This window comes from Phyllopteryx taeniolatus, chromosome 22, assembly GCF_024500385.1.
Source record: "Phyllopteryx taeniolatus isolate TA_2022b chromosome 22, UOR_Ptae_1.2, whole genome shotgun sequence".
NCBI lineage: Eukaryota > Metazoa > Chordata > Actinopteri > Syngnathiformes > Syngnathidae > Phyllopteryx > Phyllopteryx taeniolatus.
In genome coordinates this window covers 9,668,424-9,684,024 of record NC_084523.1, presented here as the reverse complement: position 1 = coordinate 9,684,024, position 15,601 = coordinate 9,668,424, and the positions used below count along the sequence as shown (strand labels likewise).

General features: G+C 50.8%; 2 protein-coding genes across 7 annotated transcripts; one reads left to right on the top strand and one right to left on the bottom strand.

Annotated features, from left to right (window-relative positions):
* Positions 1-10: 10 nt before the first annotated feature.
* Positions 11-5,934, bottom strand: usp44 (ubiquitin specific peptidase 44). 4 transcript variants are annotated; one of them, XM_061761335.1, is made up of 6 exons: positions 5,869-5,934; positions 2,377-3,992; positions 1,986-2,187; positions 1,337-1,445; positions 950-1,167; positions 11-716 (listed from the first exon to the last, which is right to left on the bottom strand). In XM_061761335.1, exons 2-6 carry the CDS (start codon positions 3,880-3,882, stop codon positions 592-594), a joined length of 2,160 nt encoding a protein of 719 aa, XP_061617319.1. In that variant the 5' UTR covers positions 3,883-3,992; positions 5,869-5,934; the 3' UTR covers positions 11-591. The 4 variants fall into 4 exon arrangements, with proteins under 4 accessions (XP_061617319.1, XP_061617316.1, XP_061617317.1 ...); XM_061761332.1 differs by lacking the exon at positions 5,869-5,934 and adding an exon at positions 5,024-5,257; XM_061761333.1 differs by lacking the exon at positions 5,869-5,934 and adding an exon at positions 4,828-5,008.
* A 1,289-nt stretch (positions 5,935-7,223) lies between these two features.
* tbc1d30 (TBC1 domain family, member 30) lies at positions 7,224-15,369 on the top strand. Of its 3 annotated transcripts, XM_061761938.1 has the most exons (14): positions 7,224-8,221; positions 9,108-9,272; positions 10,847-10,908; positions 11,167-11,232; positions 11,309-11,434; positions 11,586-11,771; positions 11,839-11,908; positions 11,980-12,078; positions 12,155-12,323; positions 12,390-12,495; positions 12,562-12,668; positions 12,744-12,877; positions 12,963-13,160; positions 14,091-15,369. In XM_061761938.1, exons 1-14 carry the CDS (start codon positions 7,864-7,866, stop codon positions 15,056-15,058), a joined length of 2,814 nt encoding a protein of 937 aa, XP_061617922.1. In that variant the 5' UTR covers positions 7,224-7,863; the 3' UTR covers positions 15,059-15,369. The 3 variants fall into 3 exon arrangements, with proteins under 3 accessions (XP_061617922.1, XP_061617923.1, XP_061617924.1); XM_061761939.1 differs by lacking the exons at positions 7,224-8,221; positions 9,108-9,272 and adding an exon at positions 9,861-10,188; XM_061761940.1 differs by lacking the exons at positions 7,224-8,221; positions 9,108-9,272 and adding an exon at positions 10,297-10,513.
* The last annotated feature ends 232 nt before the right edge of the window (positions 15,370-15,601 follow it).

Here is a 15,601-nt window from a genome sequence, read left to right as displayed (position 1 = left end):
AGACAACAGGTTTTAGTAGAAAAGTGGAAAAATATTCTCATTTATTGAGGTAATTTTCTCGAGAAAAAAGTGAGGTAACAATTTGCATAGTACTACACACAAATGGAGTAGGAGCTGATGTTAAACTGTGCTTTCAAGGAAACATGGTTGACTTTAGTTTTTTTCCCTCTACAGCGTCCTCCGGTATGGAGGTAACATCTCTGGAGTGTACGCTCCATTAAATACATAAAATCCCTAGGCGCTGTGTCATAAATTGCAGGTGGTGTTGAATCAGGAATTATAAAATACATTCCTCGGATCAAAAGGTTGGTCTATAAAAATAGATCTCCATTTAGTATTTTTTTGTTTTTTTTTTTAAAGGGCACTTTAGCTGATCTGTCAGGGATGGAACAAAATGACCTGCTACAATCCCGTGCGTGAGGACTAAAAGTGGGACTTTGAGGTCCTGTGAAGGCCTGCCTGCCTGCATGCAAAGTCAGTCAGCGGGACTGAGCCTCCCCGTACGCGACATGTTGCATCTCTGATTAAAAAAAAGACAAGCGTACATTGAAGTAGCTACGTGATCACTCCCGTATACCAAGAAGTCCTGGGCTACAGCGGCCGGTCTTTGTCCTGAGTTACTCGCTGCGTGTAGAAGAGGATGTAAGCCTGCGCCCGGCAAACCTCGTCCACGGAACACACGTTCATCTTGGAGTCGTTGCAGTGAACCCAGAAACCTGCCGGAAGGAAAGTCACACGCCGCATTAGCGAGGTAGCCGGCGAGCTAGCTGCTGAGTTTTCATTCAACGGTGTCGCAATTTCAGACCTTTTTGTCCAATTCAAAACACAGACTGTAGCTGCTGCTTCGTTTCCTTTTTAACAACGTCAAATGTCGGACACAAAGCGTGAAGGACTACTCTCAATGGTGGGAAATACCCAATTTATTATCTTAATAAATTAAAAAATTCACCTCCCGCCGAGTTGTAGCAGTAGGCGGTGTAGTGGCCCGAGCCGAAGCCTTTCCCATGATGCATCACCACCGCAGACAGGTCATAGAGGAAGAGCTTGGTGCGCGGCGAGGTCGGCGCGGCGGAGGGTTCGCCGCCGCGGCAGTACGGCTCCATGTTGAGGAGCTGGTCGAACCTCACGTGGACGCCGATCTTCTCCCGGTGGTTGCGACCGGACCACCTGAGGACCCCGCGCATTTTCCAAAATGTATTGTGATTCAAACATGCACAGTTTAGCTCTTTTCCCCCTTGGATGTCCTGATGAGAGGGCTTCAATTTGATCAAATGTCTCAGAAAGTCCGAGAGTCGGGGGGGGGGGGGGGGGGGGGTTCCGGACACGGTGGTCCTACCTGAAGCGCTTGAGGTGGAGCCGCAGGACCTGAGGCAGTTTGTGGACCGTCAGCTGTTTCTGCGCTTCGGTGAGGAGGACCGCTTTGGACAAGGACCTCCTTCGCGTAGCTAGTCAACAAGAAGGAGAAGGAGGAGAAGAACGACAGCATTGTGAATCATTTCAATTGGAAATGTTGATTTGGGTTGCAAGCGTGATCGAAGAACAAATTACTTCAATTGCACTTAATGAACCACTTATTTACTTTAATTTAAAAAAAAAAAAAAAACTTTTAAAATAACTTTCAATTAAAATGTCGTTTTTATTTGCAGAAAACCAATATGGGAAAAATTTAAAAATAAACATGAATTAATAAATATGTTTTAATTAACAGAATTTAGGACCAGTAAATACATTAGAAAAAACATTTTTATAAACCACTTTTACCGGGAAAAAAAAGCCAAAATGAACAACAAATACAGGGTGCATCTCCAATAAAATGTATTCAACCTTTGACTGGCCATTACGCAGATATTTTGTTTTTATTTAGGCGTTTATTGACATCCATAGATACAAGTCTACCGAGTTCAATTCAAGAAAACAGTAAGCCGTAAAAGTTCCCGGACATTTAGCTGTAAATGCGTCGGGCCGGCGGGGGTGCCGGTACTCACAGTTGCACTGGTCGCAGGCGTAGATGTTCCCCTCCAGCGCTTCCGTCTCGGTGAACTTGGCCAACATTTCGGTGAGGTGACAGGAGGCCTGCGTGGCCGACTCGCGGCTGCTGTTGCTGTGGTAGCGCTCGGGGAACTCCAGCGACAAGTCCCAGAAGGGCTCCACCGTGTTGGAGCGATGGTCGCAAGCCACGCACGTCACCTGCCGCGTAAAGACCCAAAAACAGCGTTGGACGACACCATCCAGATGGCAGCGGCAGCCATTACGGGGGAAGAAAACAACAAAACAAAAAAAACACCTGTTGTTAATTTTGCATTTTAGGTTCATCCTGAAATTTCGATATCCCAAACTTTTTGTGACGAGAGTCTGGATTCCAATTTAGCGTGGTACCTGGCTGAGGAGCTGCCCGTGGAAGATGGTGTTGACCACGCTGAGGACCTGCTTGATGAGGCGTTTCTGCGTGTGCGGCACGTCGGCCGCGCTGGGCGCGCGCGCGCCCGTGCTCTCCAGCTCCCGCTGCACCTTGTCCAACAGCTCGCATAGGAACTCCTGCGCGTCTTGCTGGGCGTATCCGCGAAACGCCGGGATGAGCTGCCAGACCGAGTGCAGCATGGCGAACGGCGACACCAGCGCCCACTTGCCCGACCACATCACCTGGAACAGCGTGTGCAGCTCGTGGCACAGCGAGATGTGCTTGGAGCTGGGCTCTTTGGGTTGGATCAGCTCCATGTTGCGGCCCCGCGACGCGCCGCCGCTCAGCCCCGCCCCCGCCGGGATTCCCTTCCTGTGGGGCGAGAGGGGCGAGGGTTCGGCCGCCAGCTGGCCGTGCACGGCGGACGCCAGCAGCTCGAGAGCCTGCGTGAGGTCGAGGCGCAGGAAGCACTCCCTGAAGACGTGCAGGTGGCTCAGCACCTGAAGGATGGAGTTCATGTAGCACGTGTTGCCCAGGTTCCGCAGGCCCGTCACCCCCGGGGTGACCGTCGGGCGCCGCTTGAAGGGCGAGCCGCCATCTTCGGTGGCCTGCTTTCGGCGGCTGGCGGTTTGGCGGGAAGGAGCGGGTAAAGGTTTGCGTTTCGATTTGCCGCCAGAAGAAGAGCCGCTCTTGGATTTGGGTTTCGAGTCAGTCTTTTTGACACGCGCGCTTCTCTTGGGAGCGGGCGTGGCGGGAGTTCGAGAGCGGCGGGCGAGGAGGGGTGCGGACGTGTTAGTCTTTTGGGGGGTTTTCACGACGCCGTCCGGAGTTCTCCGAGTCCTCTGACGTAAGCGGCGACTCTTCCTCTGCGGGGCGTTCTCCAGTTGCTCGTGCAGTTGCCTCTTGAGCGCACGCCTTCGCTCCCTCGCCTCGCGTTTCTGATCCTCTTCCTGCTCGCGCCGCCTCTCCTCCTCCTGCCTCGCCCGCCCGCGCTCCGTCAGCCCGAACCACAAGCGAAAGACGCGACCCATGAGCGCGCGGCGTCGGTGCCACAGGGCCGTAAACATGCGGTCCTCGTCCCGGAGCTGCAGCTCGCTGGCGCCGCACGGCGTCGGGGCGTCGGTGGCGGAGCGGAGGGTGCGCCCGCTGCGGGTGGTGACCTCGTAGCGTTGGCTCTGGATGGCGCTGAGGGTGCTCCGGAGCAGCTTGAGGTCTCCCGTGGCGTTGTCGTTCAGGACGTAGTCGTCGCACAAGTAGCAAAAGACGTAGAGTTCGTTGACCTCCATGGCCAGCGGGTGGCGCTGCTGCTTGAAGTGCTGCAGGGCGTGCTCCTCGATGTAGCGGCCGCACGCCACGTGAGCGCAGCCCAGGCACGCCCAGATGGACTCGCTGGTGTTGCAGTCCACGCAGTGCCACTTCTGCGGGTTGAGGATGGAGTGGTCCGGGGCCAAGCGCAGCCGCCCCACGTGCTTGCAGCGGTCCATCGCGCCTGCGGCGCTCGCTGGCTCAAAGCTCTCGCGTGGCCGGCCGTGTCACGCTGGCTTCATATCACCGAGGCAACGAGAACGGGCACCCTCCCGGGGCATGCTGATGTCTACGGAGGAAGGAAACATTTGTTTTAGGAGAACCTGTGAGCGCTGTGACACTTTATAATAAAATGTGCACCTTGGCTCAGAAATAGAAAAGAAAAGAAAGAAAGAAAGAAATCATTTTATCCTTGTCCGCACGCCTCAGGCACCTCATCGTCCAACGACTTTTTCACTTGGCTCAACGGGAGCGCCTTTATGCCGTAACTCCAGCTCGCGGATAGCACACCTGCCTCACAGTTCAGGGTTCAAACCTCAGCTCAGGCCTTCTTGCGTGGTGTTTGTGTGTTCTTCCTGTGCATGGGCGGCTTTTCTCCAAATAATCCTGCTCGCCCACCACAACATTTGAGACTAAATTGAAAATTGTCCGTACGTGTCAAAAATGTGAGTGCGAACGCTTGTTTGTCTACTTGTGTGCTTGGCTGCCGACCAGTCCAGGGTGCATTCTGGGACAGACTCCAGAATCGGACTTCAGACTCTGAAAATCGTCGTCGTCGCGCACAATAAATGCATCCCGTCGTTGGGAAATGACGTCGCCTGACGAGTGGCAACAAGTTGTAAAAGAACCGCAACTAAGTTGGCCTGCAGTACAACCACCAAGTTCGCACCTTGCTAAGATTAAAGCTGACACTTTCTCCGACATCAAAATGCAGCCTGTCACGCAGCAAGGACATAATAATAATAATAATAACAACAACAACAACAACAAAAGTCAGGCTAAATAAAGCAGCTTGCGTGCAATTTAGACAGCTGTAAACAAACACCCGAACAAAATGCAAAACTGACTGAAATGATTCCACAGTCAAAATGTGTCCAAAACAAGGAGAATGTTGATGCACACACCATTTCCACACTTTTGTCACATTTTGATGTCAATTCCGACTACACGCGAGCATGCTAGGCTAACTTCAGCCGGGCTAGCTGCTGCTTCAAAATCTGAACATATTTGGGCTACGGAGCCAACATCACCGGCGCTCGTTCGGACCGGATCCGGGTTAATAGGCGACCGTGTCGGAATCAAGTGCAAAATGACACATACGGAGCTTCTCTTGTACTTGACGCCACTCAATGCTGTGCCTTCATTTCTCCTGCGAGGGTCGCCATCTTGTCAGCAGCTGTCGCGTGGTTGAGGGCAGGCGCGTGCACGAGAACTCGCATTCGCATTTGCATCTTCTTCTAATTTGTTTCCATTATTATTATTATTATTATTATCATTTGATGATTACAATCACAAAGCAACCATGATCAGTGGATTCGAACCCTCTCGAGCAGGAATACCTACTGTTTTTACTTGATTTTAAACGAAAAATAACTTAAAAACTCAGGCAAACAGTTTTTAAGTTATTTTTCAGGAGTGTGAGTGTTTCTTTCTTTCTCCTTGATTTTGTCACTCAATTAATTAACTTCTGGGCCAATAGGACGAATGGCTTGCAGTAACATGTTTGAACACTAGAAGGAAACATTTGACCGTTTGTTTTTTTTCATAATTTTTTTTTACGGTGGTAGTTTTGTTTGTTATTGAAAGAACAATACAAGACATTTCAAAACATGTATCACTACATCTTTCCATTAAGAGAAGTACAGTAAGCTTTCCAGTAGATAACAGATACACAAAAAGGGGGTGACGAAATTACATCTATCAAGCAGAGAAAGAAGTTGAATGGAATTTCTTATTCTTTACAAACTTCAAAGACCCACCTCTACTAAAGTACAAACTCATTCATATATATATATATATATATATATGTATCACATTTTTACCTTGTATTTAACATTTAAATATATGTTTAAAAGCATGTTATCGACAGATAGGAATTTGAAGAAAAAAATAAAACTTTTTTACATAAATGTAGAAGTGTGATTTTCCAAAATCACTTCACCTACTTTGGGTTTGGCATTTATTTGTTATCTTAATACTGTAATCCAACGTTTTTGTTTTGTTTTGTTTTTTTTTCTGGTTCGAGCGCCATGGCTCACTTCCTGTTTAGCTTCTTCTTCTTTACTCACTATAAAGGTATAAACTACTTGGCTTTAATACTTTGCTTCCTCTAGGGGTTTTTTGGAAGTAGTGCCCTCCATGACTTTGTCAAATGACACGTTTGATTTTTTTTATTTTATTTTTTCTTGCGAGGCAGCGCTAAAGAACCGGTATGTTTATTAGCGGATAAATAAAAAATAATAATTTTATAATAAACAACAAGAAACTAATACCTGGGTCACAAAAACCGGTTTTAGACCATTCGGCCATTTCAAGCATTTTTGAGCGCCAGAGTTTGTCACGTGAAAATAGCTCGATAGTTTGTGTCACTGACTGCAGTTCTGGTGACTCGAGTTCGATCCTTCTTTTCAAGTGGAGTTCACAGCGTGGGGATCGAACCCGGGACGCTCGTTAGTCCACTGATCCACAAGAAGGCAGCATTGCCAGATTGTGGGTCAAGTGGCTGATGTATTCACTTTAAACCGCATACACTCCTTGAAGTCTCAGTGCCCTTTGCCCAATGGTCATTGCACCGGACTATTGCGATAGCCATTCGAACTGAGGACTCTGCATCTTTTTGCACAATTGTTGTTTGTTGTTGTTTTTTGTCAATGTCTTTATGTCTCCAAAGTGTTCTGTAAATTGACTGTCTGTTGTACTAGAGCGGCTCCAACTACCGGAGACAAATTCCTTGTGTGTTTTGGACATACTTGGCAAATAAAGATGATTCTGATTCTGATTCTGATGTATTCACGCCAATGAGCCACAAGAGGGCAGCATTGCCTGATCGTGGGTCAAGAGTTGGTTGTAGTTACTCCACTGAGCCACAAGAGGGTAGCATTGCCGGATCGTGGGTTAAGTGGGTGATGTATTGACTCCAACGAGCCACAAGAGGGCAGCATTGCCTTGAACATGGCTCGGGAGAAGAAACCCAGACCATATGCTTCAATATCTAAGACGGAGCTATTGATTGCACGGCGTTTTATCGACCCACCTTGATGTAGTTACTCAAACTGGCAAAGCTGAACAAAACTCAAATTCAAGAAGGCTGTATTACGTCGTCTATTGTGTTTCGACTTTTTTTCTGTCAGTGTCCTCATTTCAAGACATTTCCTCGGCTCACTTTACAATTAGTATACTAAATAATGAGCATCTGTCACCAACAGGCAGTCTGGTTTTTTTTCCACTTGAACTTTATTTGTAGCAGCCAAGATGACGCTCTTACTGGTTACGCGTTGTGAGTTCGCTCCTCCACTTCTCTTTACTTAGTCACGTGATGTTTTTTTGTCTTTTGTTTTTGTTTTTTTAACTGCGGAATGTCGCAGGAGCCCAGTCAGCCCTCGCGACAATATTTCTCTTTTGTTTGAACTGCTCAGTGCGGTTTGTGTTACCCTGTGAGCTTCGCAGGGAAACTTGAGTGTGGTGAAGCCCGACAGTTGGACGAGTTCGCTCTTCGACACCACTTCTATCACGAACAACGTACGATTAAAACAAAAAGACAAAAGGTCGTGTGTGGAATTCTTGACGTCTTTATTTAATAACCGAGCAAATAGTTTGCATTACGTGTCGTTTCTACGCCATTTCAAGGCAGAGACGGCGATGACGTGGATGCAGGAAGGAATCCCGGTTGGTCGCGTTGGTGTTTTTGGGAGCTGGCCTCTGATTGGCCCCGCAAAGCCGTCGCACCTGTCGTGCCGGGCGAACCTCGGCGGAGTTCGTTGGGCCAAAAGTGGGCCGGCCAACCGTCAAAGATCGAGGAAGGAAGCGTGAAAAGCGGTTGCGAGCTCGCGCGGATCAGGACCGGAGCGATGCACGATCTTCTTCCTCCGGAGCCACAACTTGAGCCAAAGTCAAATTCTGCGCGCACAAAGTAGTTCGAGAAACTTCCTGCGGGCTCACCGATGGCGTCTGAGGTGCAATTCAACGGCAAGCAACTTTTACAAGTTGACATATGCGACGATTTGCTCAGCTCGGACGACTTCTCCGGCTTCCGGCGATGGCCCGGTCCGGCCGCCCCCCCTCCGGCCAATGACAGCGACCCCGACGCGGCCACCCCGAGGACGTCCATCGTGGACTGCCTGCTGGTGGAGCTGTACGACACGTACAGCGGCAAGAGGAACGTGGACAGCTGGGACAGCTCCACCGAGGCGTCCGGCCCGGATGCCTTCCAGGGCCGCTGCAACGCCGGCTCCGGATTCCTGCAGGAGCTGCAGGAGAAACACACCAGGAGGCACCAGGTCAACTATTTGGCCCGCAAAGGTGAGCGACAACATGGCTACGATGGGCGAGGCCCCCTCGAGGCCACTGTACCTTCATTGAAGTGTTTCTGTCATCGAGTCGTTTTGAATGCACTTTTTTTTCTTTTCTCAACTCAGGTATTGTACATCAGTAAAAGATCTAAAACTATTGCAATTTGTATTAGTACGTATGCGCTATTAAAGTTTGTTTCAGTCTGTTGTGCACACATTTTACTGGATTATTGCAATTTCCTTTGGAAACGTGATCATGCAGTGCACGTCTCATTCTGATTCACTCGTTAGTCACTGAGGAAATAATTAAGGTGAAGGGAGCGTGCATGCGCACACGCGCTGCCATGTAACACAAACTCGAGTATGAGCCAATTCGTGGATCTGTGCTAGAAGATTCCTTCGAGTGGATTTTGTGTGCAACGTGGTGATAAAATTATGCAATTTTATCATAAGACGACCGCAGAAATCCAGTTAAATTGTTGCGAGGGTTTGGGCGTGCGCACAAAATGGGCAACAACAGGCACAGCAGCAGATCTCCATCGGATTTTCTCTTTTCATTTGTCAGGAGCCAAACTGTCCTGAAATCCCAAACATAAATTATCACGTTGACAGTTGACATTGTTTGCGCGTGTGCCAAGTTCAACAATGCGGAACGTCAACACCCAGCTTCCGACTTCCTGAGCGCCTCCATCCGCCGCATACTCTTAACATCATATGGCAACTGATTGTTTATCCTCTCTGCCGCCTTCTGCTGGTCTGGAGGCTGAAATGTGGTACAAGTTGCACCGATAGAAAAATGAATATATTTGCTGTTATGAAAAAGGGTCATTATAACAAAGCTAGTGGGAACAATGTTGAAGTATCTCCTTTTCTTCTTCTTCCCCTTTTCCTTCAAGAACCTGAGGAGCTGCGCGCCATCATCCAGGAGGTCAAGTACCGCACCGGCGTCCGGTCGGCGAAGTTGATTCGCCAGCTGAGGCGGCGAGATCGACTGGTACGCAAACTGCAGAACTACTACGACATCGTCACCGCCTGCCTGCAAGCCGTCTCGCTGAAACGACGTAAGAAACGCTCGCGTGTTAAAACGCACAAAGACCACAACAAACTCGAAACTGCAACAAAATATACAGTACATTTAGGGCAAAAGCGCAGAACGTCATTCAGCAAAATAAACTAGCAGTCGTGCAGTAATCCCGATCAACGAATCAGTGATTGTTTAATTTGGCCAGCGAGTCGAGATGGAGCAATAAATTTCGATAAGTCAGCGTTCAAAGGGCCCACTTGACAATCACTCGTGGGATGCCAAGTACAAAATGATTCATGCTGAGCTGGCAAATGGCGCTTAAGAGTCTTAAATGTCCAAGGAACTACTATTCACATCCGTTGAAATGGCATTTTATAGTCAACAAATGACTTATTTCAATGTCTGAACTTGCCAATACAAATGAAGCTTGCTTAAAGTCCGTTTCTGAATGTTGACGTTAGAATTTTCTCGATGCGCGCACACCCCAATTTCAATTTTGAAATCAGCCTGCTTGGCCGAGGTAAATAAAACCAACACATGGGAACGAGCGCCCCCTGCTGGTGCGTGCATCCCCTGCCGGTGCTGCTTCCTGCATCCTCGCACCTCCTCCCGATGACGTGCAAAAACAGGACGACGAAGAAGAGGAAGACGTGTTGAGCATCACCCGCAGCAGAGCACTTTTTACAATTTTATTATCGTCCTCCTATTTTGACGGATTTGCTCGTGACCTCGTCATGAGCTGACTGCACGTCGGACTCGCTCGGGGCTCAGCATGCGGCAGGAGCGCCTGGGCGGTGCCTCGTCGCTGGCCGGCAGGAGGCCCCGGGCGGGCGGCCGGCAGCGGCAGCGGCAGCAGGCGTCGGGCGGGGTCGGCAACATCATCAGCAGCGTGCTGAGGAAACGCAACGGCATCTCGAGGAGCGCGCCCAGGCTGCTGTGCACGCTGGAACCAGGTGACGACGACGACGGCGGCGGCCATTCTGTGAACGCTGCAATGACGTCACCGTGCACCTGTATAGCACACCATTAAAAAAAAAAAAAAAAAACGCCCGATAGTGATTAGTCGGGAGGGGACGCGTTCATCACTCTTGGTGAAATTGTTGCCAAATGAGATGTTCGAGTGGCGTTCATCTGCGCGTGATTGACACCCGAAGCGGGCGTGGCTTGCGCTTGAGTTAATCCTCTGCCAAAGCTCCGAGCAAGCAAGTCGGCTTTCGGAATAAAACGGGGAAATGGCGGATAACGCAGAGGAGCGAACTGACGACATCAGTCGAGCAGGTTGTCCGACTTTGACATTTCATAATGACGGTGACAGTTCAATTTGACAAAATGATCGTTGGACCGGAACTCCCTTTTAACTCTAACATTTTCATCTCTGCACTTGATTTCCCCCACCCCCCGCTATTAAAAGTCTCAGAATCTTTCGTGACTCGGGACGGATTTTAATAGTTTTATTTTGGCGACACTTCCGGGTTTTCTGCGCATGCGCTGCTACGTCACTCGAACACAAATCTCCATACAATGTGGCTACTTTGCTAGAAGCGAAAATGCATTCTTTTCCCACAAAATCTCTCAATGCTTATTTTAGTGTGCTTGTGTTTGTGTTGACAGGAGTGGACACGAGGCTAAAGTTCACCATCGAACCTTCTGTTGGGAAGAACGGATTTCAGCAGGTCGACTTTTTATAAACATCCATTTGCCGAAGTCACTTTGCAAAAGATGAAAAAAAACGTCAAATTTCAATTTGTTTACTTTACTGATAAATCAATGAATTCTACCCAATGATTTCCAGCTCATATTGCATGCAAAAAGTGAGTCGAATGCAGTCGAGACATGCAAAATAACTCGGCAAACTGCACAGTCCTTTTTTCATGTATATATTTCGCAAATATGAATTTAGTGTAAATGGTGTTTACATTTGTGCGCCGCAGTGGTACGACGCCCTTAAAGCCGTGGCCAGACTTCCGACCGGAATCCCCAAAGAATGGCGGAAGCGGGTGAGTCACGCGCAAGCATCCTGCCGACTTGACGCAAACAACTCAGCGTTGTGTGCGTGCGTGTGCGCGCGCGCAGGTGTGGCTGACGCTGGCCGACCAGTACCTCCACAGCATCTCCATCGACTGGGACAAGACGCTCCGCTTCGCCTTCAACGAGCGCAGCAACCCAGATGACGACTCGCTGGGCATCCAGATCGTCAAGGTAACCACAATTGCAGATCGTACTCGTAATCGCCAAAGCCTATTTTGACAAAGTGAGAGTGAGTCAAAGCAAAGAGCGGTCCGAAAAATAGTGAAGATACCTGAACATTTTACATTGTTGTGATGTACGGCACGTGTCACCCACCTTCCAGGACCTGCACAGGACGGGCTGCAGCTCTTACGGCGGCCAGGAGGGGGAGCAGGACAGGGTGGTCCTGAAGCGGGTTCTGCTGGCGTACGCCCGCTGGAACAAGGCGGTGGGCTACTGCCAAGGCTTCAACGTGCTGGCCGCGCTCATCCTGGCGGTTACCCAGGGAGACGAGAGCGACGCGCTCAAGGTGACGTTGACCTCATGAGGTCATCCGTCTCGCCACGCGCCCGTGACCATGATGATGTCATCTGCAGGTCATGATCTACCTGATTGACAAAGTGCTGCCTGAGAGCTACTTTGCAAACAACCTCCGCGCATTGTCAGGTACACACACTCAACGTTACAACCCTCCGTCAGCGTACACTCACGTGTGACCTGCGCCTCGTCTCGGTCAGTGGACATGGCGGTCTTCCGAGACCTTCTGCGCGTCAAGCTTCCCAGGCTGTCCCAACACCTGCACCGCCTCCAGAAGGCGGCCAATAAGGAGGCGGGAGGTATGACACGGTCGCACGGCGCCTTCCGCGGCGGTGCCTTCACTCGGGAGTGAAATTCGCTCGTCGTCTCCGTCAGGCAGCTACGAGCCGCCGCTGACCAACGTGTTCACCATGCAGTGGTTCCTTACCATGTTCGCCACCTGCTTGCCGGCGCCCACCGTGCTCAAGATTTGGGACTCTGTGTTCTTCGAGGGCTCCGAGGTGCTGTTCCGCGTCGCCCTCGCCATCTGGGAGCGACTGGGAGAGTGAGTGCCACATTTCGTCGGCGTCGCTCTTTGCCCGCGCCAACATAAATTCCAAATTCCGTTCAGGAGGATTTTGTATTGCCAGACGGCCGATGACTTCTACAGCACGATGGGTCGCCTGACTCGGGAGATGCTGGACCGCAACCTCGTCGATCCTCCTGACCTCATACAGGTAACAATGGAGCTCGATTAGCCAACCCGGAGGCCGTCTTGACAACGAGGCGAAAACGTCTTCCAGGAGGTTTACGGCATGGCGACCTTCCCGTTCCCTCAGCTGGCCGAGCTGAGGGAGAAGTACACCTACAACATTACGCCCTTCCCGACCTCTGTCAAGCCCAACGGAAGGTGGGAGGGGCCAAGCGCTCCGGCACGTCAAACGCGGGTGTTGTCGTGACGGCTTTTGCGTCTTGTCGTCGGCAGCGGCTGGGAGAGCGACGACGAGGCGGCGGAAGCGGACGACGACGACGATGCGGCCGTGTCGGCGCTCGGCTGTTTGGGGCCGCTGGGGGGTCTGCTGGCGCCAGAGATGCAGCGGTACCACAAGCACCTCAAGGGTCAGACCCGTTTTACGCGCACACCTCACTTTTGTTTGTCCCAAAACATGCACACGACTAACAACGGAACGCCGTTTGCCGCCAGACCAGCGAGCCGAGCGGGGCGACATCGCCGAGCTGAGTCCGGGAGCGGTGGGGGGAGGGGCCAGGGCGGAACACCAGGCGGCCATCAACAGCATGATGACGGAACGCATGAGCACCGACATCCACGCGCTCAAGAAGCAGTACGCTCGCACCAAGAGGCGGCAGCAGCAGCAGGCCGCGCAGCTCTGCATTCACACAGGTGGGCACGGGGCAAAAGAGGGGATTTGACGCCGCCTCGTAGGAGCCGGCGTGAGCACACGTCCCGAATTTTGCAGAACAAACACGGCCGCCGTCGAAGTGACGGTGTTAACGGTAAACTTGCGGTTCTGGTCCTAATCGAAGCGGATTACGTTGCAAAAACAAGGAAAAATTGAAATTTTGACGGAGTTCTTCAAACAAGCGAACGTCGCTCGCCTCAAAAACCTCCACCGATGTCTTTCACAAGTACACCGATAGAATTCTGCTATTTTTAGTCACACCAGTTCATTAAGTAGCAAAAATGTTTGACGCAAGTGAAATGCTCTTCACAAAAACTGCCAGATAAAGAACAAACATATTTTGCCTTCATGCGACTTATTAAATCGTAGATTGGAGTTTTCGCAGTGTAATTACTACGATTGTGGCTGCAAGTTCCCTTTTCTCCATCTGCTCTAATTTTGATGATCACCAACATGTTTTTTCTCCAATTGCTAATCAATATGAGCATCCTGCAAATTCAAGTCAGCACTCTGATCAGCCTTGTCCCCTGCGACTGGACATTTTATTTACACGACTCAAATATTTCACAATGAGGCCTAAAATACACTTCACAAGGGAACTTCATTTGAATACACAAAGTTTTAGTAGTTTTTGCACAACTTGCAGTTTTCTAATGAGGAGCTGCAGAGCAATTTCTATGCCATTCTGTGACTCTTCCAGTCAGTCTAACTTTGTTGCAATTTGCTGTTGACACTCTTCAAACAGGAAGTGGACTGTTTAAAAAGCAATTCTAATTGAACCAGATGATGTACTGGTCCATCAAACACCTGTGAAATGTCACCCGAAAGCCCAAAATCCAGAACTTTGAGTAGTGCAAGAAGAATTAGCGTTCTATTGCCACTTTCTTAATCTTGGTCTTTTGTTCCTCCAGACAAGTGTCCCGCCACCCGCGTCCTCGCGTCCCAACTCAACCCTTCCGGCACAGTCATCAACCACCTGCTTCTGGGTCGGAAACCCCGCGGAGCTTCCCGGCCTTCCGGCGGCACGCCCGCCGCGTCGTCCCCCGCCCGGGGCTCCCCGGGCGGGCGGCGGCGCGGCTCGCGGCCCTCCGACGGCGGCGCGGGGTCTCCCTGGCGGGCTCACGTGCGAGCCCATCGGAGGAACGTCGCCTGGGCCCGGGCTCAGCTGGGCTTTGGAGATTCCGAGGAGATGGACGAGGAGAACGGGAAAACGGAAGACCGAGTTAGTGACGGCGCCGCCGAGGAGAGCGCCTCTTCCGAGTGTGCGGATCCGGTGCGTGAGGGCGCCCCACAGAATGCTCCCGCGGAGGCGGACGAGGTGGAGGTGCGACTGGGCACCGTGGACCTGGAGGACAATCCTCCAAAGCAGACTTCGGATACCCAGCCTGTCCCTCATCCATCTTCAGTCGCGCAGAAGGACTCGTCAAGTTCCGAAGGCGGCGATGGCCATTTCCCCGCCGTCACGCCGCCTCACTCCCGCGTCCCATATTCTCCGCCTTCAACTCAGAGTCCGTCACCTTCTCCGGTTTCTACGTTAACGTCCGTCGAACCGTCGTCCTCCCCGACGCCGCCTTCCACGCCGCCGTCGAGCTCCGCTCGTCGCGCCGCTTGCTCCGCACCCGTTCGAGGCTTCTACAAAGCATCGTCCCCGTCCACACTCTCGCTCTCCTCCGTCGGGTCCTCGTCTCGCCCTTTCATTCCCGCCTCCGCGGCGAAGCCGCAAGTCTTCTCGCCGTTCCCGTCCGTCAAGCTGCCCAGGAAATCGGCGGCGGCCCGAAACCTGGGCCTATACGGCCCCACCTCCGGGACGCCCGCTGTCTGCTTCCCCCAGCTGAGCCGCAAGTGTAGCGGTGCCGCCGGCACCTCCAGGAAGTGCTGAGAACTTTTTCCCCAGCAGTCAGCCACACAGCGTTACCTCCGAGAAATCGCTCGGCTAAGAAAAGTTCATCCCGAGAGAGAGGAAACGAGAGATTTTCCTTCGCCTGTGCAGGTTCCAGCGGACCGAACCGGTGATCAGAACTGAAACGTGACTCCGACCCACTTCTTTCTATGCCGAGAAGATAAAATAACCGAAAGTTTTTTTGAGACGCACTTGCAACCAAAATTGTATGCTTGCATCACGACTGTTCAACACGGAATGTAAACACAAATAAACCAAGAACTCCAGCATGGAAGTTTGTATTCACATTTTACGATGTCTGATTTATGGAGGAAAAGATTTTGGGGGTCGCGTTTGAAAAATTAAACTTCAACAGGTTTAGGGCTATTACAAACACAAAAATCAAGTGTTTTTGGTACCAAGAAAATACGATACTACATAACTCACCAGGCACTTGGATGTTATACAGCGGGGTACCAAAGCAGGTATTAATTTTTCTTTTTTAAATCTCTTATGGGAGGTAATTTAGCCAACATGCAACAA